This window comes from Sardina pilchardus, chromosome 16, assembly GCF_963854185.1.
Source record: "Sardina pilchardus chromosome 16, fSarPil1.1, whole genome shotgun sequence".
Lineage (NCBI taxonomy): Eukaryota > Metazoa > Chordata > Actinopteri > Clupeiformes > Clupeidae > Sardina > Sardina pilchardus.
Genome location: NC_085009.1, coordinates 19,309,195 through 19,332,545, shown reverse-complemented (window position 1 = coordinate 19,332,545; position 23,351 = coordinate 19,309,195). Strand labels below are relative to the sequence as shown.

Sequence of the window (23,351 nt, the reverse complement as noted above, 5' to 3'; positions counted from 1 at the left end):
CTGACCTGCCGGCAAATTTGGATTTCACCTGGCAGCTCAGGCTGGAAACCTGCACATCTATCTGCCCTGCTTACTGTCAACAACTTTTGCCTCCAATCAAAAGACCTTATCCAAAAGATGCACCGGATTGTTGGTCTGATTGGTTGAAGGATTATCCAAGCGTATGGGGTCATTTGAACGATGCCAATAGAGCTTGACATTCTCGCCCCTCCTCCGAGACAGAAAACCTCTTATGCAGTAGAGATAAAGCGCAGACTCCCCATACTAATGTTCAATCTTAAAAGATCGAGCTTAGTATGGTGATAGCCAGACTAGGGGTACCCTCGTGTCCTGCCTGAATTCCTGAATTGTTTCACTCCATTCTGTGCACAATGGCTGCAATATGTGACACATGGTGGTGCTACACATTGGTTGTGGTTGAAGAGAGGTGCCCCGCTTCATTGTAAAGTGCTTTGGCTATTTTGATGAAGTCCATTTACATGTTGTTTGTTTTTTAGCAGCGCCCGTACCATTTACGGGTCCGAGTGCCCATGGGGACCCAGGTTCGAATCCGGCCTGCGGTCATATCCCAATCCCACCCCATCTCTCTCTCCCACTCATTTCCTGTCTACCTCTTCACTGTCCTATACTAATAAAGGCAAAAAGGCCTGAAAATATACTGAAAAAAATAAAATAATAATATTGCTTCCTGGTGGGTTAGGTTAGGCTGAAGCCATTTGGTTTGAGCACAATTGGTGAAACATTATTTGCTGAATTAATATACTTACATAAATCATATGGGCCACATAAATACATTGCTTATGCAACTACACTGACTTCCAGTTGCCTACAGAATTCATTTTCATTCAAGTCTCTACACAACATACCCCCATCTACCTCACTGACCTCCTGGAAGCTTACACTCCTGCCCGCCCACTGAGATCCTCCTCAGGTAGCGTTCGACGGTGCAGTCGGTGCAACGCACGGGGGCCCTCAGAACTTCGCAGGGCCCTTTGCAAATCTCAATTCGCCCCGCGCCTCCCAGCTAGGCGATATAAAGTCAACTTTTGTCATTAATGACGCCTTCTCTTCTAACTTTTCAATGCAAGGCAAACTGATCGCTATTTTAACGCTATTCACTATCTCCTACAACATGGTCTCATGGTGGCACCTACCCATTCTCCAATTCTTGTATTTTCTCCTACTTTTCTTATCATTTTGATTTTACTAATGATATTTCAATGTTAGAATCAAAATTGATCAATAAAACTAATAACATTATTGACTATTTGAAATCTGTTCGTCCAGTCATAACATTTTTACGTCATCTCTGATCATAGGCTGCTGCACATGCTAGCAAATGTAAACAGGTATAGGCTACTACTCTTACTAAAGTCGTGGAAAGTTTTTGTACCTCACCCTACCAGTCACTGTAGCCACTGCAGAGCGGCCATTTTCAAAGCTGAAATTAATAAAGACCTACAGTATCTGAGGAGTGCCATGGGTCAGGAGCGACTGAGAGGATTGGCCATACTCTCCATCGAAAATGACAGGGCGAGGAAATTGGATTTCACCACAATAGTGAACGAGTTTGCAGAGGAGAAGGCACGCAAAGTACACTTCTGACGGGTGAGTGCAAGTGTTTTTGCTTATACGGCAACTGATCGGCGTATCAGGTTAGTTAAATGGCCGCTGTGCCATCATTTATGTGTCTGTTTGTTCTTTGATGAGTCCGTTGTTGTGCTGCAAGGGAACGTGGTGTGTTCATTTGAATGAATTTGTATGCGTTCTGTTTTTGATCGTAGGCTGTGTGCAAGTTACGCAAATAGTCGCTGTCCATGGTAATAATGACCGTGCGTGCGTTCTTCTTTCCCTCTGTGGTCGGTCGGTGTGTGTCTTGAGATATATGCTAGTTGTCACTGTGCATGGTTATAGTAGTGATTGTGTGTCCTTTTTTTTGTTTTTGGGCCTTGGGCTGTAGAGGTAGGCCCATATGGGAAGTGGATTTATGTTTGTCGCACAGGAATGGGTAGAGATAGCGTGGGGTGAGGGGGGGGGGGGGGGGGGGCAGGGGTCCAGCGCCAGACTTGCACCGGGGCCTTGCGCAACTACGCTACGCCACTGGGCCTGCTGCATGTCCCTAACGTGAAGGGGAGGAGAAGCATAAAATGTGTCTAATTATGTATTCCCCTGTATGTACTAAAACTGCCCATGAAAGAGCATGTCTGTTTTGCGCCTAAATGTTCGCTCTGTAAAAGCAGGTGTTAAGTGCGGTTTGCTATTAAATGCATCTATAAGAGAATCTTTCAAAGACAATAGAATCGATGTAGACCCCCCGTTTTGCGTCTTTGTACTATATCAAAAGCAACCTTAACTTTGGTTGGCCTTTAGAACGTCTTAAGGCCGTCGCCCACCGGAAACAGCGACAAGAAAACAATTATAACTCCATTGTTTTCATTGGAGCAAAGCCCACTGGAAACGTCTGCCACGCAGCAGCCGCACAGAGATAGAAAACTATTCTAAAATCCTGCGCGTCAAGCCTGCGTGTCCGTTGGGCGCCGGGCTTTACTTTCACTTTCACGCCATCCGCTTAAACTTTCCTGCTTGCTAGATTTGATCAATCTTCCATAGCCTATGCGCACAAGTAAGCCTATTTTGAGTAGAACTGCTGCTCTTCATTATCTTCCTGCTTGTTGACATTAAACATTGTATTATTTCATTATCGCTAAATGTTTGATTCGTTTTAATGTTGTCATCAGTTAATTTCATTAAACTGCGCTTAAGCGTCGTTCAGTTGATAACCTTGGCTAATTGCGTTACCCAACGAATTTCAGGATTGGTAAATAGGTCATACACTGAACTATCACAGCGTGCGCTTTCTGCGTGTTGGCCATGGCGCAGTTAACGTTATGTTTGCAAATCTACGTTCATCTGGCTTTCTGACTCCATTACTGAGTTTAAAAGTACACTGAAAACTTATTGGACTGACTGATTTTTATTTTTGTTTTTTTCATTTTCATTTTATTTTTATGAGATGGTTTTCATCCTTGTGAAGTGACCTTGGGTGTCATGGAAGACATTTTAAATACAATGTATTATTATTATTATTATTATTATTTTATACCACTGCTTGGTCAAATTTCCTATTGTGATGCACTGTTTGGAACGTGCATTATTTCTCTATATACCGCACGGCTATGAAGTAGTTCCCTACTTTCGGGCTTATTAAACTTGAATATTAATTCGCCAATGTCAATGTAAAAGTAAAAACAACAACGTTGTATCTAAGACAGCGGCAATATAAACGAAAGTGATAGTAGCAGTGGTATAAGCAGGATAATCAACTCCGCGCCGTGCGTTTTATAGGAAAATAATGCACTTATCGAAGTGTAAAGTCCCCTCCGCCTGCGGCGTCGAGTCCTTATTACCACTTCGAACGTGCATTATTTTCCTATAAATGCACGGCGCGTCGTTGATTATCCCTTACATAGAACACTGTTGTTTTGTAGAAACATCACAAATGGAAGACATCATTGATAGAAAATGAAACGTGGAGAAAATGGTGATACTGGAATCTTGTAATTGGTAAGGTTACGCTATTTGCGAATAGCAGCAAACAGTGGCAGCAGGTCAATTGATATCAGTGTAAAATTAGTATGTTTGTGTGTGTTTGTGAGTGTGTAGAAAATTGGCAGGCACTGTTATCTACATTTTTGTTTTTCCTCCAACAATTTTATTGTTTGCTAAGTAAATAAATATATAAATTAACAGCTTATCAGCAATCAACAATAATCAGATTACATTTAAATACATGTGAACTCAGAATTCATCAGACAATTTTGAATAATAAGAGAAAACAATGGCAGCAAGTAAATTGGTACTTTTGTGAAAAAAAAAAATGTTCTGATGTTGACCTACGGCTGCTGACTGAAATTCAAATTAGTTGACAGTCAAATTAAAATCTTGATTTTCTCTTCATTTTCAATATGAGAGACAACTCTTTCGAATGATACGTCAGAAAAATGTGCAGTGGTCTTTCTTTCCTGAACTGTATATAAATGTTAAGACACTGCCAGACACTGGTATGTTTTACGAAATGAGTTAGAAAAAATACATGGTTTGTTCTTCCTCCAACAATTGTGCTGTCAAGTAACTAAATACTTATATCTAAATATATACATATACATAAATATATAAATATATGAAATATAAAAAGGTTATGAACAGTAATCAGCAATAATCAGAATACAGGAAAACTGTTTTGGGGGTAGAAATAGATCGAACATTTTGTCTTCATGGTGATACTTCACCGCAAGGTCAAAGGTGAGAGATCTCTGGGTCTACCAGGGCTGACCCACAAGGAGCGATATGAGGGTGAGTCCACAGGCACTCAGGAGGTTAACACTGCTGCTGACTGCATCAGCTGACACCGCTGTGTGTGTGTGTGTGTGTGTGTGTGTGTGTGTGTGGGGGGGGGGGGGTTGAATAGGGAATAAATCAAAAGAGGAAGTTAGAACAGACTCAATATATAAGCAATATCAATATAAATACAATCCCATATTAGGCGTTCATGCAAACATCAAAGCATCACACCGTTTTTTTTTATCCTAAGATAACAACTTATTTTGATGCTACACTAACTGAAAATACAGATAATTGAATACCTTGTGCACAGCACACTATCTATAAAATACATTGTGAGCTCACTAGGTGTAATAAATAGTTAATCTTACCTGTGCCATTGAGGAAGATGATGGTAAATGACAAATTTCCACTCAAGGCAGCTCTAGTCAGGGTGGCTATAACCTGTGTATCGCTGGGGAACGTTGCATCAGAGGTTACGGTCATGTTCGCCTGATGAATAATAGATCCATTGCTGGTGAAGGGGAAATGCAGAAGCATAGCAAGAAGCATGATTAGAATACATAACATGGGCAGCTATTCCATACAATGGTTCCATCACACACACACACACACACACACACACAAACAGAGAGGTTCACTCTCTCTCAAGCGCATAAACATATGCAAACGTATGCACACACATACAATTTCTATACGTTTTACATTTTTCAGTTTGACAGTCACCTGTAGCTTGTTGGTGTGAGGCTGATGAAATTTGGCTGGTAGTCTTCGAAAAAAAATGGCTCAAGCTACATAGATTGAATAAATGGACAAAAGGTTAGTCCACAATCAATGGTTCAATCAAAACAGTCATCAGCTATATGATATGTAGGCTCAGGCTGTACCTCTGTTTTGATAAGTGAGGATCTTGCACTGAAGGCAACCGAAGAGGAATTCAAAAGGTCAGCAATAAATGTATCATTGGTACGGAACTGAACAATGGCAGCTGATTTGGGTTCCCCTGGAAAACACACGCACACACACACACACGCACACATTTGTGAAGAGATAGTACTCTTTAAATCTGCAGCTTATTCATAATTCATAATTAATATGTTGAATTCATGGTTGATCACTATTATTGATTTCTGTAACAAACATTTTCTTACTTCTCACAAAGAGGGATCCTGCAACCACAGTGAGATTGAAGCCTGAACTGGAGTCATTTGCGGCGATAGCCAGGGCTTCAACAACTACAGAGCTTGTAGGGAGGGGCTCAGTTGAAGTCTCATTGAACACAATGTCAATATCTGTCTCAACTTCTGATATAGTCGTGTTCGCTCGGTATCTAGTAGCCCGCCTGTAACAATGACACAGCATTTGTCGTAGTCTCAAAATATACCTTACATTTTTCACTGTGATTGAATATATGAGGGAGGTTTACCTGAATGCTCTCACAATGGTCCGCACAAACAGAAATCCAAAGCGTCGTCGATAAATGATATCACACTGCACAGAAAAAGAGACAGAATTATGTTTTGTCTTTGTTTTGGTTTTGTTAATGTTTTGATAATTTGAATGATTATTCCATTTAATTTGGAAAAAAAAACTGTAGGGATTTTAAGCAAATCTTCTTTAGCTACTTCAACAGAGGACAATGTCTGACGCATAATCCAAAATGGTTGCACTAAATCTACTAGTTAATCAATTATGTTTTGGGCATACAATTCAGTAAAACCAACAAGACATCCATCTCCCATCCATTCCCTTTTAGTTTAACCCTTAGCTTAACCCTGAAGTGGCAGAGTGTTGTTATTATAGCTGATTTGCCAGGGGGAACAAAAAACATTCTTCCTGGCTCACTATTTCCACTCTTGTTGAAATATAACCTTTTCAGAGATATTTACACAGATATAAATTGCTCCTTAATATCCTTAATATCTCCTTATATCAGTTTTTCAGCTCACTAATACGTAACCTACAGCATACAAATATGTACATCTGTCCACCAATGGCTTCAGAATCTCATGATTCATTCTAGAATACTTACTGCATTTTCAACCACAGCTGCTTGTTGCTGGAACTCTGGACTCTGTGTGTCAGTGAGAGCTGACTGAAACACTATTAAAATAACAGCCCGAATCTCAAATGTGGGAGCTGGACGAGTTGGTGGTCTGGTTGTAGTCGTGGTGGTTGTTGTGGTGGGAACTGTTGTAGTTGTAGTCGTGGTGGGAACTGTTGTTGTAGTTTTGGTGGTTGTTGTGGTGGGAACTGTTGTAGTCATGGTGGTTGTTGTGGTGGGAACTGTTGTAGTTGTAGTCATGGTGGTTGTTGTGGTGGGAACTGTTGTTGTAGTTGTGGTGGTTGTTGTGGTGGGAAGTGTTGTTGTAGTTGTGGTGGGAACTGTTGAAGTTGTAGTAGGGGCTGGCGTAGTGGTTGTGGTAGGTGCTGAGGTAGTTCTGATTGTTGTAGTACGGGCTGACAAAGTTCTGGTTGATGTGGCAGGTGCTGAGGTAGTTGTCGTTCTTGTGGTTGGGGATAGAATAGCTCTGGTTGTTGTAGTTGTTGTTGCCTCAATTGTGATTGTCTTGCCTGGTTCTATTGTGGTAATTTTCTCAGTGGTAGTTGTTGTTGCCTCTGTTGTTGGTTCATTAGTGGATGAAGTTAGTGCCCCAATTGTGGTTGTTGTTGGCTCATTTGTGGTTGTTATTTGTTCATTTGTGGTTGTAGTTGCTTCAGCTGTAGCTGTTGTAGGTTCAATTGTTGAAGAAGAAGTTGCCACAATGTCGGTCATAGTTACGTCAACTGTGGCTGAAGTTATTGCTTCAAATGTGGATGTAGCTGCCTCAGGTGTGGTTCTTGGTTCCATTGTTGTTGTTGGTTCAATTGTGATTAGTGTTGGTGGGATTGGGGATGAAGTAGTTGCCTCAATTGTGGTTGTTGTTGGTTCATTTATGACTAAAGCAGTAGCCTCAATGTTGTCCATTGTAGTTGTTAATGCATTTAGGGTTGAAGTTGTTGCCTCATTTGTGGTTGTTGTTGCGTCAGTTATGGTAGTTGGTTCATTTGTGGTTGAAGTTGTTGCCTCAATTGTGGTTGTTGTTGCCTCAGTTGTGGAAGATGGTTCAAAAGTGGTTGTTGTTGGCTCATTTGTGGTTGAAGTAGTTGCCTCAATTGTGGTTGTTGGTTCATTTGTTATTGAAGTTGTTACTTCAATTGTGCTCGTCATTGCCTCAGATGTGGTAGTTGGTTCATTTGTGGTTGAAGTTGTTGCCTCAATTGTGGTTGTTGTAGCCTCAGTTGTGGTTGTTGGTTCGATAGTGGTTGTTGTTGGTTCATTTGTGGTGGAAGTTGTTGCTTCAATTGTGCTTGGCATTGCATCAGTTGTGGTTGTTGGTTCAATAGTGGTTGTTGTGGGTTCATTTGTGGTTGAAGTTGTTGCCTCAATTGTGGTTGTTGTAGCCTCAGTTGTGGTTGTTGGTTCAATAGTGGTTGTTGTTGGTTCGTTTGTGGTTGAAGTTGTTGCCTCAATTGTGGTTGTTGGTTCATTTGTGGTTGAAGTTGTTGCCTCGGTTGTGGTGGTTTTTGCGTCAGATGTGGTTGTTGGTTCCATAGTGGTTGTTGTTTGTTCATTTGTGGTTGAAGTTGTTGCCTCATTTGTGGTTGTTATAGCCTCAGTTGTGGCTGTTGGTTCAATAGTGGTTGTTGTTGGTTCATTTGTTGAAGTTGTTGGCTCAATTGTGGTTGTTGTTGGTTCATTTGTGGTTGAAGTTGTTGCCTCAATTGTGGTTGTTGTTGCCTCTGTTGTGGTTGTTGGTTCATTTGTGGTTGAAGTTGTTTCCTCAATTGTGGTTTTTGTAGCCTCCGTTGTGGTTGTTGTTGCATCAGTTGTTGTTGTTGGTTCATTTGTGGTTGAAGTTGTTGCCTCAATTGTGGTTGTTGTTGCCTCAGTTGTGGTTGTTGGTTCATTTGTGGTTGAAGTTGTTGCCTCAATTTTGGTTGTTGTAGCCTCAGTTGTGGTTGTTGGTTCAATAGTTGTTGTTGTTGGTTTGTTTGTGGTTGAAGTTGTTGCCTCAATTGTGGTTGTTGTAGCCTCAGTTGTGGTTGTTGGTTCAATAGTGGTTGTTGTTGGTTCGTTTGTGGTTGAAGTTGTTGCCTCAATTGTGGTTGTTGTAGCCTCAGTTGTGGTTGTTGGTTCAATAGTGGTTGTTGTTGGTTCGTTTGTGGTTGAAGTTGTTGCCTCAATTGTGGTTGTTGTAGCCTCAGTTGTGGTTGTTGGTTCAAAAGTGGTTGTTGTTGGTTCATTTGTGGTTGAAGTTGTTGCCTCAATTGTGGTTGTTGTTGCCTCAGTTGTGGTTGTTGGTTCATTTGTGGTTGAAGTTGTTGCCTCAATTGTGGTTGTGGTAGCCTCAGTTGTGGTTGTTGGTTCAATAGTGGTTGTTGTTGGTTCGTTTGTGGTTGAAGTTGTTGCTTCAATTGTGGTTGTTATTGCCTCAGTTGTTGTCGGTTCATTTGTGGTTGAAGTTGTTGCCTCAATTGTGGTTGTTGGTTCAATAGTGGTGGTTGTTGGTTCGTTTGTGGTTGAAGTTGTGGACTCAATTGTGGTTGTTGTTGCCTCAGTTGTGGTTGTTGGTTCATTTGTGGTTGAAGTAGTTGCCTCAATTGTGGTTGTTGTAGCCTCAGTTGTGGTTGTTGGTTCAAAAGTGGTTGTTGTTGGTTCATTTGTGGTTGAAGTTGTTACCTCGATTGTGGTGGTTGTTGCCTCAATTGTGGTTGTTGCCTCTATTGTGGTTGTTTTTGACTCAGTTGTGGTTGTTGGTTCGAGAGTGGTTGTTGTTGGTTCATTTGTGGTAGAAGTTGTTGCTTCAATTGTGCTTGTCATTGCATCAGTTGTGGTTGTTGGTTCGATAGTGGTTGTTGTTTGTTCATTTGTGGTTGAAGTTGTTGCTTCAATTGTGGTTGAAGTTGTTGCGTCAATTGTGGTTGTTATTGCCTCAGTTGTTGTCGGTTCATTTGTGGTTGAAGTTGTTGCCTCAATTGTGGTTGTTGGTTCAATAGTTGTTGTTGTTGGTTCGTTTGTGGTTGAAGTTGTGGCCTCAATTGTTGTTGTTGCCTCAGTTGTGGTTGTTGGTTCATTTGTGGTTGAAGTTGTTGCCTCAATTGTGGTTGTTGTAGCCTCAGTTGTGGTTGTTGGTTCAATAGTGGTTATTGTTGGTTCATTTGTGGTTGAAGTTGTTACCTCAATTGTGGTGGTTGTTGCCTCAGTTGTGGTTGTTGCCTCTATTGTGGTTGTTTTTGCCTCAGTTGCAGTTGTTGGTTTGATAGTGGTTGTTGTTGGTTCGTTTGTGGTTGAAGTTGTGGCCTTAATTGTGGTTGTTGTTGCCTCAGTTGTGGTTGTTGGTTCATTTGTGGTTGAAGTTGTTGCCTCAATTTTGGTTGTTGTAGCCTCAGTTGTGGTTGTTGGTTCAATAGTTTTTGTTGTTGGTTTGTTTGTGGTTGAAGTTGTTGCCTCAATTGTGGTTGTTGTAGCCTCAGTTGTGGTTGTTGGTTCAATAGTGGTTGTTGTTGGTTCGTTTGTGGTTGAAGTTGTTGCCTCAATTGTGGTTGTTGTAGCCTCAGTTGTGGTTGTTGGTTCAATAGTGGTTGTTGTTGGTTCGTTTGTGGTTGAAGTTGTTGCCTCAATTGTGGTTGTTGTAGCCTCAGTTGTGGTTGTTGGTTCAAAAGTGGTTGTTCTTGGTTCATTTGTGGTTGAAGTTGTTGCCTCAATTGTGGTTGTTGTTGCCTCAGTTGTGGTTGTTGGTTCATTTGTGGTTGAAGTTGTTGCCTCAATTGTGGTTGTGGTAGCCTCGGTTGTGGTTGTTGGTTCAATAGTGGTTGTTGTTGGTTTATTTGTGGTTGAAGTTGTTGCCTCAATTGTGGTTGTTGTAGCCTCAGTTGTGGTTGTTGGTTCAATAGTGGTTGTTGTTGGTTCGTTTGTGGTTGAAGTTGTTGCTTCAATTGTGGTTTTTATTGCCTCAGTTGTTGTCGGTTCATTTGTGGTTGAAGTTGTTGCCTCAATTGTGGTTGTTGGTTCAATAGTGGTGGTTGTTGGTTCATTTGTGGTTGAAGTTGTGGCCTCAATTGTGGTTGTTGTTGCCTCAGTTGTGGTTGTTGGTTCATTTGTGGTTGAAGTAGTTGCCTCAATTGTGGTTGTTGTAGCCTCAGTTGTGGTTGTTGGTTCAATAGTGGTTGTTGTAGGTTCGTTTGTGGTTGAAGTTGTTGCCTCAATTGTGGTTGTTGTTGCATCAGTTGTGGTTGTTGGTTCATTTGTGGTTGAAGTTGTTGCCTCAATTGCGGTTGTTGTAGCCTCAGTTGTGGTTGTTGGTTCAATAGTGGTTGTTGTTGGTTCGTTTGTGGTTGAAGTTGTTGCCTCAATTGTGGTTGTTGTAGCCTCAGTTGTGGTTGTTGGTTCAATAGTTGTTGTTGTTGGTTTGTTTGTGGTTGAAGTTGTTGCCTCAATTGTGGTTGTTGTAGCCTCAGTTGTGGTTGTTGGTTCAATAGTGGTCGTTGTTGGTTCGTTTGTGGTTGAAGTTGTTGCTTCAATTGTGGTTGTTATTGCCTCAGTTGTTGTCGGTTCATTTGTGGTTGAAGTTGTTGCCTCAATTGTGGTTGTTGGTTCAATAGTGGTTGTTGTTGGTTCGTTTGTGGTTGAAGTTGTGGCCTCAATTGTGGTTGTTGTTGCCTCAGTTGTGGTTGTTGGTTCATTTGTGGTTGAAGTTGTTGCCTCAATTTTGGTTGCTGTAGCCTCAGTTTTGGTTGTTGGTTCAATAGTGGTTGTTGTTGGTTCGTTTGTGGTTGAAGTTGTTGCTTCAATTGTGGTTGTTATTGCCTCAGTTGTTGTCGGTTCATTTGTGGTTGAAATTGTTGCCTCAATTGTGGTTGTTGGTTCAATAGTGGTTATTGTTGGTTCGTTTGTGGTTGAAGTTGTGGCCTCAATTGTGGTTGTTGTTGCCTCAGTTGTGGTTGTTGGTTCATTTGTGGTTGAGGTTGTTGCCTCAATTGTGGTTGTTGTAGCCTCAGTTGTGGTTGTTGGTTCAATAGTGGTGGTTGTTGGTTCATTTGTGGTTGAAGTTGTTGCCTCAATTGTGGTTGTTGTAGCCTCAGTTGTGGTTGTTGGTTCACTAGTGGTTGTTGTTGGTTTGTTTGTGGTTGAAGTTGTTGCTTCAATTGTGGTTGAAGTTGTTGCTTCAATTGTTGTTGTTATTGCCTCAGTTGTTGTCGGTTCATTTGTGGTTGAAGTTGTTGCCTCAATTGTGGTTGTTGGTTCAATAGTGTTTTTTGTTGGTTCGTTTGTGGTTGAAGTTGTTGCCTCAATTGTGGTTGTTGTAGCCTCAGTTGTGGTTGTTGGTTCAATAGTGGTTGTTGTTGGTTCGTTTGTGGTTGAAGTTGTGGCCTCAACTGTGGTTGTTGTTGCCTCAGTTGTGGTTGTTGGTTCATTTGTGGTTGAAGTTGTTGCCTCAATTGTGGTTGTTGTAGCCTCAGTTGTGGTTGTTGGTTCAATAGAGGTTGTTGTTGGTTTATTTGTGGTTGAAGTTGTTGCCTCAATTGTGGTTGTTGTAGCCTCAGTTGTGGTTGTTGGTTCAATAGTGGTTGTTGTTGGTTTGTTTGTGGTTGAAGTTGTTGCCTCAATTGTGGTTGTTGTAGCCTCAGTTGTGGTTGTTGGTTCAATAGTGGTTGTTGTTGGTTTGTTTGTGGTTGACGTTGTTGCTTCAATTGTGGTTGAAGTTGTTGCTTCAATTGTTGTTGTTATTGCCTCAGTTGTTGTCGGTTCATTTGTGGTTGAAGTTGTTGCCTCAATTGTAGTTGTTGGTTCAATAGTGGTTGTTGTTGGTTCGTTTGTGGTTGAAGTTGTTGCCTCAATTGTGGTTGTTGTAGCCTCAGTTGTGGTTGTTGGTTCAAAAGTGGTTGTTGTTGGTTCGTTTGTGGTTGAAGTTGTTGCTTCAATTGTGGTTGAAGTTGTTGCTTCAATTGTTGTTGTTATTGCCTCAGTTGTTGTCGGTTCATTTGTGGTTGAAGTTGTTGCCTCAATTGTGGTTGTTGGTTCAATAGTGGTTGTTGTTGGTTCGTTTGTGGTTGAAGTTGTGGCCTCAATTGTGGTTGTTGGTTCATTTGTGGTTGAAGTTGTTGCCTCAATTGTGGTTGAAGTTGTGGCCTCAATTGTGGTTGTTGTAGCCTCAGTTGTGGTTGTTGGTTCAATAGTGGTAGTTGTTGGTTTGTTTGTGGTTGAAGTTGTTGCCTCAATTGTGGTTGTTGTAGCCTCAGTTGTGGTTGTTGGTTCAAAAGTGGTTGTTGTTGGTTCGTTTGTGGTTGAAGTTGTTGCTTCAATTGTGGTTGAAGTTGTTGCTTCAATTGTTGTTGTTATTGCCTCAGTTGTTGTCGGTTCATTTGTGGTTGAAGTTGTTGCCTCAATTGTGGTTGTTGGTTCAATAGTGGTTGTTGTTGGTTCGTTTGTGGTTGAAGTTGTGGCCTCAATTGTGGTTGTTGGTTCATTTGTGGTTGAAGTTGTTGCCTCAATTGTGGTTGAAGTTGTTGCCTCAATTGTGGTTGTTGGTTCAATAGTGGTTGTTGTTGGTTCATTTGTGGTTGAAGTTGTGGCCTCAATTGTGGTTGTTGTTGCCTCAGTTGTGGTTGTTGGTTCATTTGTGGTTGAAGTTGTTGCCTCAATTGTGGTTGTTGTAGCCTCAGTTGTGGTTGTTGGTTCAATAGTGGTTGTTGTTGGTTCGTTTGTGGTTGAAGTTATTGCCTCAATTGTGGTTGTTGTTGCCTCAGTTGTGGTTGTTGGTTCATTTGTGGTTGAAGTTGTTGCCTCAATTGTGGTTGTTGTAGCCTCAGTTGTGGTTGATGGTTCAATAGTGGTTGTTGTTGGTTCATTTGTGGTTGAAGTTCTTGCCTCAATTGTAGTTGTTGTAGCCTCAGTGTTGGTTTTTGCTTCAATAGTGGTTGTTGTTGGTTCATTTGTGGTTGAAGTTGTTACCTCGATTGTGGTGGTTGTTGCCTCAGTTGTAGTTGTTGCCTCTATTGTGGTTGTTTTTGCCTCAGTTGTAGTTGTTGGTTCGATAGTGGTTGTTGTTGGTTCATTTGTGGTTGAAGTTGTGGCCTCAATTGTGGTTGTTGTTGCCTCAGTTGTGGTTGTTGGTTCATTTGTGGTTGAAGTTGTTGCCTCAATTGTGGTCTTTGTAGCCTCAGTTGTGGTTGTTGGTTCAATAGTGGTTGTTGTTGGTTTGTTTGTGGTTGAAGTTGTTACCTCGATTGTGGTTGTTTTTGCCTCAGTTGTAGTTGTTGGTTCGATAGTGGTTGTTGTTGCTTCAATTGTGGTTGAAGTTGTTGCTTCAATTGTGGTGGTTGTTGCCTCAGTTGTAGTTGTTGCCTCTATTGTGGTTGTTTTTGCCTCAGTTGTAGTTGTTGGTTCGATAGTGGTTGTTGTTGGTTCATTTGTGGTTGAAGTTGTGGCCTCAATTGTGGTTGTTGTTGCCTCAGTTGTGGTTGTTGGTTCATTTGTGGTTGAAGTTGTTGCCTCAATTGTGGTCTTTGTAGCCTCAGTTGTGGTTGTTGGTTCAATAGTGGTTGTTGTTGGTTTGTTTGTGGTTGAAGTTGTTACCTCGATTGTGGTTGTTTTTGCCTCAGTTGTAGTTGTTGGTTCGATAGTGGTTGTTGTTGCTTCAATTGTGGTTGAAGTTGTTGCTTCAATTGTGGTTGTTATTGCCTCAGTTGTACTCGGTTCATTTGTGGTTGAAGTTGTTGCCTCAATTGTAGTTGTTGTAGCCTCCGTTGTGGTTGTTGGTTCAATAGTGGTTGTTGTTGGTTCATTTGTGGTTGAAGTTGTTACCTCGATTGTGGTGGTTGTTGCCTCAGTTGTGGTTGTTGCCTCTATTGTGGTTGTTTTTGCCTCAGTTGTGGTTGTTGGTTCGATAGTGGTTGTTGTTGGTTCATTTGTGGTGGAAGTTGTTGCTTCAATTGTGCTTGTCATTGCTTCAGCTGTGGTTGTTGGTTCATTCGTGGTTGAAGTTGTTGCCTCAATTGTGGTTGTTGTAGCCTCAGTTGTGGTAGTTGGTTCAATAGTGGTTGTTGTTGGTTCATTCGTGGTTGAAGTTGTTACCTCGATTGTGGTGGTTGTTGCCTCAGTTGTGGTTGTTGCCTCTATTGTGGTTGTTTTTGCCTCAGTAGTGGTTGTTGGTTCGATAGTGGTTGTTGTTGGTTCATTTGTGGTGGAAGTTGTTGCTTCAATTGTGCTTGTCATTGCCTCAGTTGTGGTTGTTGTTGGTTCATTTGTAGTGGAAGTTGTTGCCTCAGTTGTGGTTGTTGGTTCAATAGTGGTTGTTGTTGGTTCGTTTGTGGTTGAAGTTGTGGCCTCAATTGTGGTTGTTGTTGCCTCCGTTGTTGTGGTAGGTGCTGAGGTAGTTGTAGTAAGGTCTGATGTGTGTTTATGTGTGTTTGTGTGTGTGTGTGTGTATTGAGGTGGGAAGGGGGGGGGGGTCAAAGTAGACGTTAGAACAGACTCGGGTTATAAGCAAGTTTAAACGCATTCCCATATTAAGCAAATAACATCCATAATACACAGTGGCCCTCATTTATGAAATGTGCGTACGCCCTAAAACAGGCGTACGACAGGCATACGCTTATTTCCATGCAAAGCATCGCGTTTATCAATTTGAACGTGATCAGTGGCTACACTCGAATATCACGTCTAGTCTCAACTCACGTACGCAAGTTTTTCAGGCGGCATAACACTGTGCAGCAGAAGAAAGTTGAAAAGTTGAATTCATGGAATATCTTGGACATAGCACTTTTCCTGTACATGTGTAGTCTATTTGCTGTAATGTAGCCTATTATCTTGACACATTTTAGGGCTTAGGATAGCCATATATGAGATGATTACTTTCTATTTGGCAAACGCAACATTCATAAATAACATATGTTTAATTATTTTCAAGGGGCAAATGGCAGTGTCGCATGGTTTCTTTAATTAATATATTGATAATATAATGCGTTCTCTCTGCGAAAAATAAAGTCTGTTCCGCCTAAGTCATTCTAGTTTCCTGGCTTCCTCTATGGTCACTTCTATCTTTCAAAATTAGCAAGGTTCAGCTGGATGCCACTGTGGCTCGAGATCACAAATGATCTCTTTTGGATGTATAGTGCACCTTCATGTCGTAAATTCTAGAGGCCATTAAAACGAGCATAGGGGCGTGATCTTTAAATCACGCTTGTTTCCAGCCGCCACATTTATCTACACGTTTATTCTTACGCTGGAATTGGAGTGATACGAAAGTTTCATGAATCACACGTGATCCCCGTTGTAAGATGATTTTTGCGCACAGATATATGCTGTTTTTTACGCTCAGTTCATAAATGAGGACCAGTGTATGGTATTAACAATAACAACTTCAAACTTATTATTATATGCTACACTAATATAAAGTACAGGGAATAGAGTACACAATGCACACCACATTATCAATAAATTATTACATGGCTCCTCAGAGCACTGCAGAATGTTCCATTCACATGAATGGGCCTTCCCAACATTCAGAGGTGAGTTAAATCTATATAATTACAAATGCACCAAGTATGAAACTACCGCGGTTAGTGGCAACTGGTTTTGTGCTTTTGATTCACATCTTTCATATCATTCCTTCTGAGGTCTTTTCGCTTATTGCAATGGAATTTCATTGAATTTCAGCTAGTAAGATACTACCACTACGGTGTACATTTTAGGACATCCTCAGACTCAGGTGTCAGACTCAGGAAAACTACCGTCATCTTCTATCTAGCCGCCTAGCTAAGGTAACATTTTAAACGGAGCTGTGTCATTGAAATGACAACTACCTGAATAACATTAGTGACATTTGGTAAAGTGGGTAGTTTCAAGTGAACTTGCAACGGTATATACAGTTTAAGCGGAGTCTTTCAACTGTTAGTGACCTAGCAGCGCATAGCTATATTGTCATGGTTACTGCCATTCACTTCCATTGCTTTTTAAGCTAGCGTCCGCTAGCTAGTTAGCTCGGTTCACAGACTAATTAAATTATTCATTCCGTGCCCTATGGAATGATTCATTGGTAGGCCTATCATGCATGATTTTAGACAAAAATACTGTAATCTCAATTATGTTTGTATGTTTTGTCGGTTTTGTCTGAGGATGAGTGAGTTTTTTCCGACGCTGAGAAAGTTTTGTCTGACGATGAGAGAGGTTTTTCTGACACGGTTTTGTCTGAGAATGACGACGTTTTTTTCGACGCTGAGAAAGTTTTGTCTGACGATGAGAGAGGTTTTTCTGACACGGTTTTGACTGAGAATGACAGAGATTTTTCCGACGCTGAGAAAGTTTTGTCTGACGATGAGAGAGGTTTTTCTGACACGGTTGTCTGAGGATGACAGAGTTTTTTTTGACGCTGAGAAAGTTTTGTCTGAGGATGAGAGAGGTTTTTCTGACAGAGGTTTTTCTGACGCAATTTTGTCTGAGGATGACAGAGGTTTTTCTGACACTGACACAGTTTTGTCTGAGGATGACAAGGTTTTTCTGACGCTGAGGCAGTTTTGTCTGAAGATGACGGTAGTTTTCCTGAGTCTGACACCTGAGTCTGAGGATGACAAGGTTTTTTCTGACGCTGACACAGTTTTGCCTGAAGATGACAGAGGTTTTTCTGACGCTGAGGCAGTTTTGTCTGAGGATGACAGATGTTTTTCTGACACCTGAGTCTGAGGATGTCCTAAAATGTACACCGTATACCACGTAACACCTGAAACTGTGAACTAATATATGTGTGGCAAACTATTTATTTTGTTGGCTGAAGACAGGAAATGGTAGGCAAATCATATTTAAAAACAAATTGTCTCAAGTTTCTGTTTTCGTTTTGGCAAGTACCCTTCTAATAAGCGGAATATCATATTGCCCGCCAGTAATTATCAGAAAATGAGTTCCTTCAGGACGAAACTTTCTTGTTCTTGTTTCTTGTTCTTCAAGAAGAAAAAAACTGTCCTATTCGCCTGTCGGGACTTAAAAGAACACTTTGCCGTTTTTTCATATTAAACTACGTTATTCCCTTAACTAAGACGAGTTGATGCATACCTCTCACGTTTCAATGTGTGCACTCACTGCCTCTGGCGCGCGGCGCAACTTTGATAGCACTTAGCTAGCCCAGTTCATTCATTAGGATCCAAACAGAGATGAAGTTAGAAGTGACCAAACACCTCCATGTTTTCCCTATTAAAATACAGTTACACGAGTAGTCACATGACCAAGTATGGTGAGACAAAATAAAATGTGGTTTATTTCTAAGCAGGTAAGAGGGATAACTATATTGTGTGGCGCAGTAATATCCTCTTGCACATTCAGTTTCACTTTGGAGTGAGGATATTACTGCTCCGAGTCCAAGTGCTCCCAATTTTTGTTCCGCCACACAATATAGTTATCCATCTTACCTGCTTAAAAATGCACCACGTTTTATTTTGTCTGGTGGTGTTTTGTCGCTTCTAACTTCATCTCTATTTGGATCCTAATGAATGAATGGGCTAGCTATGTGCTATCAAAGGTGCGCCGCGCGCCAGAGCCCGTAAGTGCACGCATTGAAACATGAGGGGTATGTATCAACTCATCTTAGTGAAGGGAATAACGTAGTTTGATATGAAATAAACGGTGAAGTGTTCCTTTTATTTCCGATAATTACCAGCGAACAATACATAATGCCTCAACATATATTGTGACATCACTAGGTCCATTAAACTCTCATCAGCTTACCTGATCCGTTTATAGAGATGATCGTAACTGACAAATTTCCACTTGAGGCAGCTCTAGTCAGGGTGGCTATAACCTGTGTATCGCTTGGAAACGTTGCATCAGAGGTTATGGTCATGTTTGCCTGATGGATAACAGATCCTTCGCTGGTGAAGGGGAAATACAGAAGTAGAGCAAGAAGTAAGATTAGAATACATGTTTAACATTAGCAGTTATTCACAATATATGATCCCATCTCTCTCTCTCACACACACACACACACATGCATACAAACACACTTAGACACACTCTCTCTCAAACACATACGGAAAAACACACACACACAATTATCTATACTTTTTACAGTTTGAAGTTTGTCATTCACCTGTAGCTTGTTGGTGTTAGGCTGATGAAATATGGCTTGTAGTCTTCAAAGAAAAATGGCTCTAGCTACATAGATTGAATAAATTGACAAAAGGTAAGTCCACAATCAATGGTTTAATAAAAAAAAATCTTCATCTATATGAAATGTTGGCTAATTCACCTCTGTTTTGATAAGTGAGGATCTTTCTCTGAAGGCAACCGAAGAGGAATTCAAAAGTTCAGAAATAAATGTATCATCGGTACGGAACTGAACAATGGCTGCTGATTTAGGCTCACCTGGGAAACACACGCACGCGCGCAGACACACACACACACACACAAACAAGCATTTGTGAGGAGATAGTACTGTATGCATTAAACCTGTGGGTTATGTTGTTATTTAAGTAGTTGTCTCACTTGAGGTTGTTGGTGCCATTGTTGTTGTTGCCTCGGTTGTAGTTGTTGGTTCATTTGTGGTTGAAGTAGTTGGCTCAATTGTGGTTGTTGTTGCCTCGGTTGTGGTTGTTGGTTCATTTGTGGTTGAAATTATTGCCTCAATTGTGGTTGTTATTTCGATTGTAGTTGTTGTTGGTTCATTTGTGGTTGAAGTTGTTGCTTCAATTGTGGTTGAAGTTGTTGCTTCAATTGTTGTTGTTATTGCCTCAGTTGTTGTCGGTTCATTTGTGGTTGAAGTTGTTGCCTCAATTGTGGTTGTTGGTTCAATAGTGGTTGTTGTTGGTTCATTTGTGGTTGAAGTTGTGGCCTCAATTGTGGTTGTTGGTTCATTTGTGGTTGAAGTTGTTGCCTCAATTGTGGTTGTTGTAGCCTCAGTTGTGGTTGTTGGTTCAATAGTGGTTGTTGTTGGTTCGTTTGTGGTTGAAGTTGTTGCTTCAATTGGGGTTGTTATTGCCTCAGTTGTTGTTGGTTCATTTGTGGTTGAAGTTGTTGCCTCAATTGTAGTTGTTGTAGCCTCAGTTGTGGTTGTTGGTTCAATAGTGGTTGTTGTTGGTTCATTTGTGGTTGAAGTTGTTACCTCGATTGTGGTGGTTGTTGCCTCAGTTGTGGTTGTTGCCTCTATTGTGGTTGTTTTTGCCTCAGTTGTAGTTTTTGGTTCGATAGTGGTTGTTGTTGGTTCGTTTGTGGTTGAAGTTGTGGCCTCAATTGTGGTTGTTGTTGCCTCAGTTGTGGTTGTTGGTTCATTTGTGGTTGAAGTTGTTGCCTCAATTGTGGTGGTTGTAGCCTCAGTTGTGGTTGTTGGTTCAAAAGTGGTTGTTGCTGGTTTGTTTGTGGTTGAAGTTGTTGCCTCAATTGTGGTTGTTGTAGCCTCAGTTGTGGTTGTTGGTTCAATAGTGGTTGTTGTTGGTTCGTTTGTGGTTGAAGTTGTTACCTCAATTGTGGTTGTTGTTGCCTCAGTTGTGGTTGTTTGTTCATTTGTGGTTGAAGTTGTTGCCTCAATTGTGGTTGTTGTAGCCTCAGTTGTCGTTGTTGGTTCAATAGTGGTTGTTGTTGGTTCGTTTGTGGTTGAAGTTGTTGCTTCAATTGTGGTTGAAGTTGTTGCTTCAATTGTGGTTGAAGTTGTTTCTTCAATTGTGGTTGTTATTGCTTCAGTTGTTGTCGGTTCATTTGTGGTTGAAGTTGTTGCCTCAATTGTGGTTGTTGGTTCAATAGTGGTTGTTGTTGGTTCATTTGTGGTTGAAGTTGTGGCCTCAATTGTGGTTGTTGTTGCCTCAGTTGTGGTTGTTGGTTCATTTGTGGTTGAAGTTGTTGCCTCAATTGTGGTTGTTGTAGCCTCAGTTGTGGTTGTTGGTTCAATAGTGGTTGTTGTTGGTTCGTTTGTGGTTGAAATTGTTGCCTCAATTGTGGTTGTTGTTGCCTCAGTTGTGGTTGTTGGTTCATTTGTGGTTGAAGTTGTTGCCTCAATTGTGGTTGTTGTTGCATCAGTTGTTGTTGTTGGTTCATTTGTGGTTGAAGTTGTTATATCAATTGTGGTTGTTGTTGCCTCAGTTGTTGTTGTTGGTTCATTTCTGGTTGAAGTTGTTGGCTCAATTGTTGTAGTTGTTGGTTCATTTGTGGTTGAAGTTGTTTCCGCCATTGTGGTTGTTGTTGCCTCAGTTGTGGTTGTTGGTTCATTTTTGGTTGAAGTTGTTGCCTCAATTGTGGTTGTTGTTGCCTCAGTTGTTGTTGTTGGTTCATTTGTGGTTGTTGTTGGTTCATTTGTGGTTGAAGTTGTTGCCTCAATTGTGGTTGTTGTTACTTCAGTTGTGGTTGTTGGTTCATTTGTGGTTGATGTTGCCTGCAGTGTGGTTGTTGTTGGTTCATTTGTTGTTGAAGTTGTTGCCTCAATTGTGGTTGTTGGTTCAATAGTGGTTGTTGTTGGTTCATTTGTGGTTGAAGTTGTGGCCTCAATTGTGGTTGTTGTTGCCTCAGTTGTGGTTGTTGGTTCATTTGTGGTTGAAGTTGTTGCCTCAATTGTGGTTGTTGTAGCCTCAGTTGTGGTTGTTGGTTCAATAGTGGTTGTTGTTGGTTCGTTTGTGGTTGAAGTTGTTGCCTCAATTGTGGTTGTTGTTGCCTCAGTTGTGGTTGTTGGTTCATTTGTGGTTGAAGTTGTTGCCTCAATTGTGGTTGTTGTTGCATCAGTTGTTGTTGTTGGTTCATTTGTGGTTGAAGTTGTTATATCAATTGTGGTTGTTGTTGCCTCAGTTGTTGTTGTTGGTTCATTTGTGGTTGAAGTTGTTGGCTCAATTGTTGTAGTTGTTGGTTCATTTGTGGTTGAAGTTGTTTCCGCCATTGTGGTTGTTGTTGCCTCAGTTGTGGTTGTTGGTTCATTTGTGGTTGAAGTTGTTGCCTCAATTGTGGTTGTTGTTGCCTCAGTTGTTGTTGTTGTTGGTTCATTTGTGGTTGTTGTTGGTTCATTTGTGGTTGAAGTTGTTGCCTCAATTGTGGTTGTTGTTACTTCAGTTGTGGTTGTTGGTTCATTTGTGGTTGATGTTGTTGCCTGCAGTGTGGTTGTTGTTGGTTCATTTGTTGTTGAAGTTGTTGCCTCAGTTGTGCTTGTTGTTGCCTCAGTTGTGCTTGTTGGTTCATTTGTGGTTGAAGTTGTTGCCTCATTTGTTGTTGTTGTTGCCTCAGTTGTGGTTGTCAATTCGATTGTGGTTGTGGTAGGTGCTGAGGTAGTAGTTGTTGTAGCAAGGTCTGACGTGTGTGTGCATATGTGTATGTGCAGAAGGAAGCGTCAAAATGGTAGTTAGAACATACTCAAGATATAAGCAAGTTCAATTGCAATCCCACATTAGGCCAATAACATCAAATAAAGTAATTACAATGTATGGTATTAACAATAACAGCTTCAAACTTATTTTGATACTACACTGACTTGAAGTATAGGGAATGGAGTACACAATGCACAACACATTATTAATATATTACTACATGGCTCTACAGAGTGCTGCAGAGAGTTCTATTCACCTGAATGATCCTTTACAATGTTCAGAGGTCTGTTTAATCTAATTACAGCTGCACAAAGTTCATAACTACCGTTGTCATTGGTAACTGGATTTGTGCTTTCATACCATTCCGCAAGATGTCTGTTCACTTATTGCTATGGAATTTCATTGAAATTCAGCTAGTGAGACGTTGCCAAGCAACACCTGAAACTGTCATGTTGTATCTGTGTGGCAAACTATTTATTTTTTTGGCTGAAGCCACGAAACGGTAGCCAAGTCATTTTAAAACAAATTGTATTAGGTTTCTTTTTTTCATTTTGGCAAGTAGCCAATTAATAAGCAGGATAATATATTGTCCACCAGTCATCATCGAACAACAAGTCCCTTCAGGACCAAACAAAATGTTACTTGTTCTTGTTTCTTGGTCTTCTTCAAGAAGAAAAAACACTCTTGTTCGCCTGTCTGGATTTGTTATCTGATAATTACCGGTGGACAATACATTATGCCTTACATATAATGTGACCTCACTAGGTGCATTAAACACATCAGCTTACCTGTTCCGTTTATGGAGGTGATGGTAAATGGCAAATTTCCACTCGTGGCTGCTCTAGTCAGGGTGGCTGTAATCTCTGTATCGTTGGGGAACGTTGCATCTGAGGTAATGGTCATGCTCGCTTCATTGATAATAGATCCTTTTCTGGTGGGGGGGAAATACAGGAGCATAGCAGCAAGCAAGATTAAAATATATGTCTAACATTAGCAGCTATTCACAATATATGATCACAACACACACACACACACACACACACACACACACACACACACACACACACACACACACACATAGAGCATACACATACACAAAAACATACACACACAATTATCTATACTTCGTACAGTTTGCAGTTTTACAGTCACCTGAAGCTTGTTGGTGTTAGGCTGATGAAATATGGCTTGTAGTCCTCAAAGAAATATGGCTCTAGCTAAATAGATTGAGTAAATGGACATAAGGTTAGTCCACAATCGACGGTTTAATCTACACAACAATCAGCGATATGAAAGGTAGGCTGTACCTCTGATTTGATAAGTGAGGATCTATTTCTGAAGGCAACTGAAGAGGAATCTAAAAGGTCAGCATTAAATGTCTCATCGGTACGGAACTGAACATTGGCCGCTGTTTTCGGCTCACCTGGGAAACACACAAACACACACACATACAATTGTGAAGAGATAGTACTATATGCATTAAACGTTTGGGTTATGTTGTTGAAGTAGTCGTCTCACTTGTGGTTGATGGTGCAATTGTTGTTGTTGGTGGTTCAATCGTGGTTGTTGTTGGTTCATTTGTGGTTGAAGTTGTTGCCTCCATTGTGGTTGTTGTTGCCTCATTTGTGGTTGTTGGTTCATTTGTTGTTGAAGTTGTTGCCTCAATTGTGGTGGTTGTTGGTTCATTTGTGGTTGAAGTTGTA

The 23,351-nt window shown here is 40.9% G+C and overlaps 2 protein-coding genes and 1 long non-coding RNA gene across 3 annotated transcripts; all 3 read right to left on the bottom strand.

The window, feature by feature from the left end:
- Positions 1-3,696: 3,696 nt before the first annotated feature.
- On the bottom strand, positions 3,697-9,430 carry LOC134060577 (mucin-2-like; the record flags this gene model as incomplete). The annotated part of the gene is made up of 9 exons (XM_062517317.1): positions 3,697-4,411; positions 4,713-4,855; positions 5,068-5,132; positions 5,229-5,344; positions 5,493-5,683; positions 5,768-5,832; positions 6,374-6,785; positions 8,364-8,753; positions 8,931-9,430. Coding segments are annotated over 9 exons (1,974 nt in total), but the record flags the coding sequence as incomplete, so codon positions are not given.
- A 672-nt stretch (positions 9,431-10,102) lies between these two features.
- Positions 10,103-23,214, bottom strand: LOC134059582 (mucin-5AC-like; the record flags this gene model as incomplete). Its single annotated transcript, XM_062516028.1, has 8 exons — positions 23,167-23,214; positions 22,956-23,071; positions 22,801-22,865; positions 22,437-22,579; positions 21,158-21,631; positions 20,751-20,962; positions 10,922-11,407; positions 10,103-10,696 (listed from the first exon to the last, which is right to left on the bottom strand). Coding segments are annotated over exons 4-8 (1,881 nt in total), but the record flags the coding sequence as incomplete, so codon positions are not given.
- Positions 18,470-19,072, bottom strand: LOC134060582 (uncharacterized). Its single transcript, XR_009935201.1, has 3 exons — positions 18,857-19,072; positions 18,621-18,736; positions 18,470-18,526 (listed from the first exon to the last, which is right to left on the bottom strand). It is a non-coding gene; the product is annotated as an uncharacterized LOC134060582 (long non-coding RNA).
- Positions 23,215-23,351: the final 137 nt, after the last annotated feature.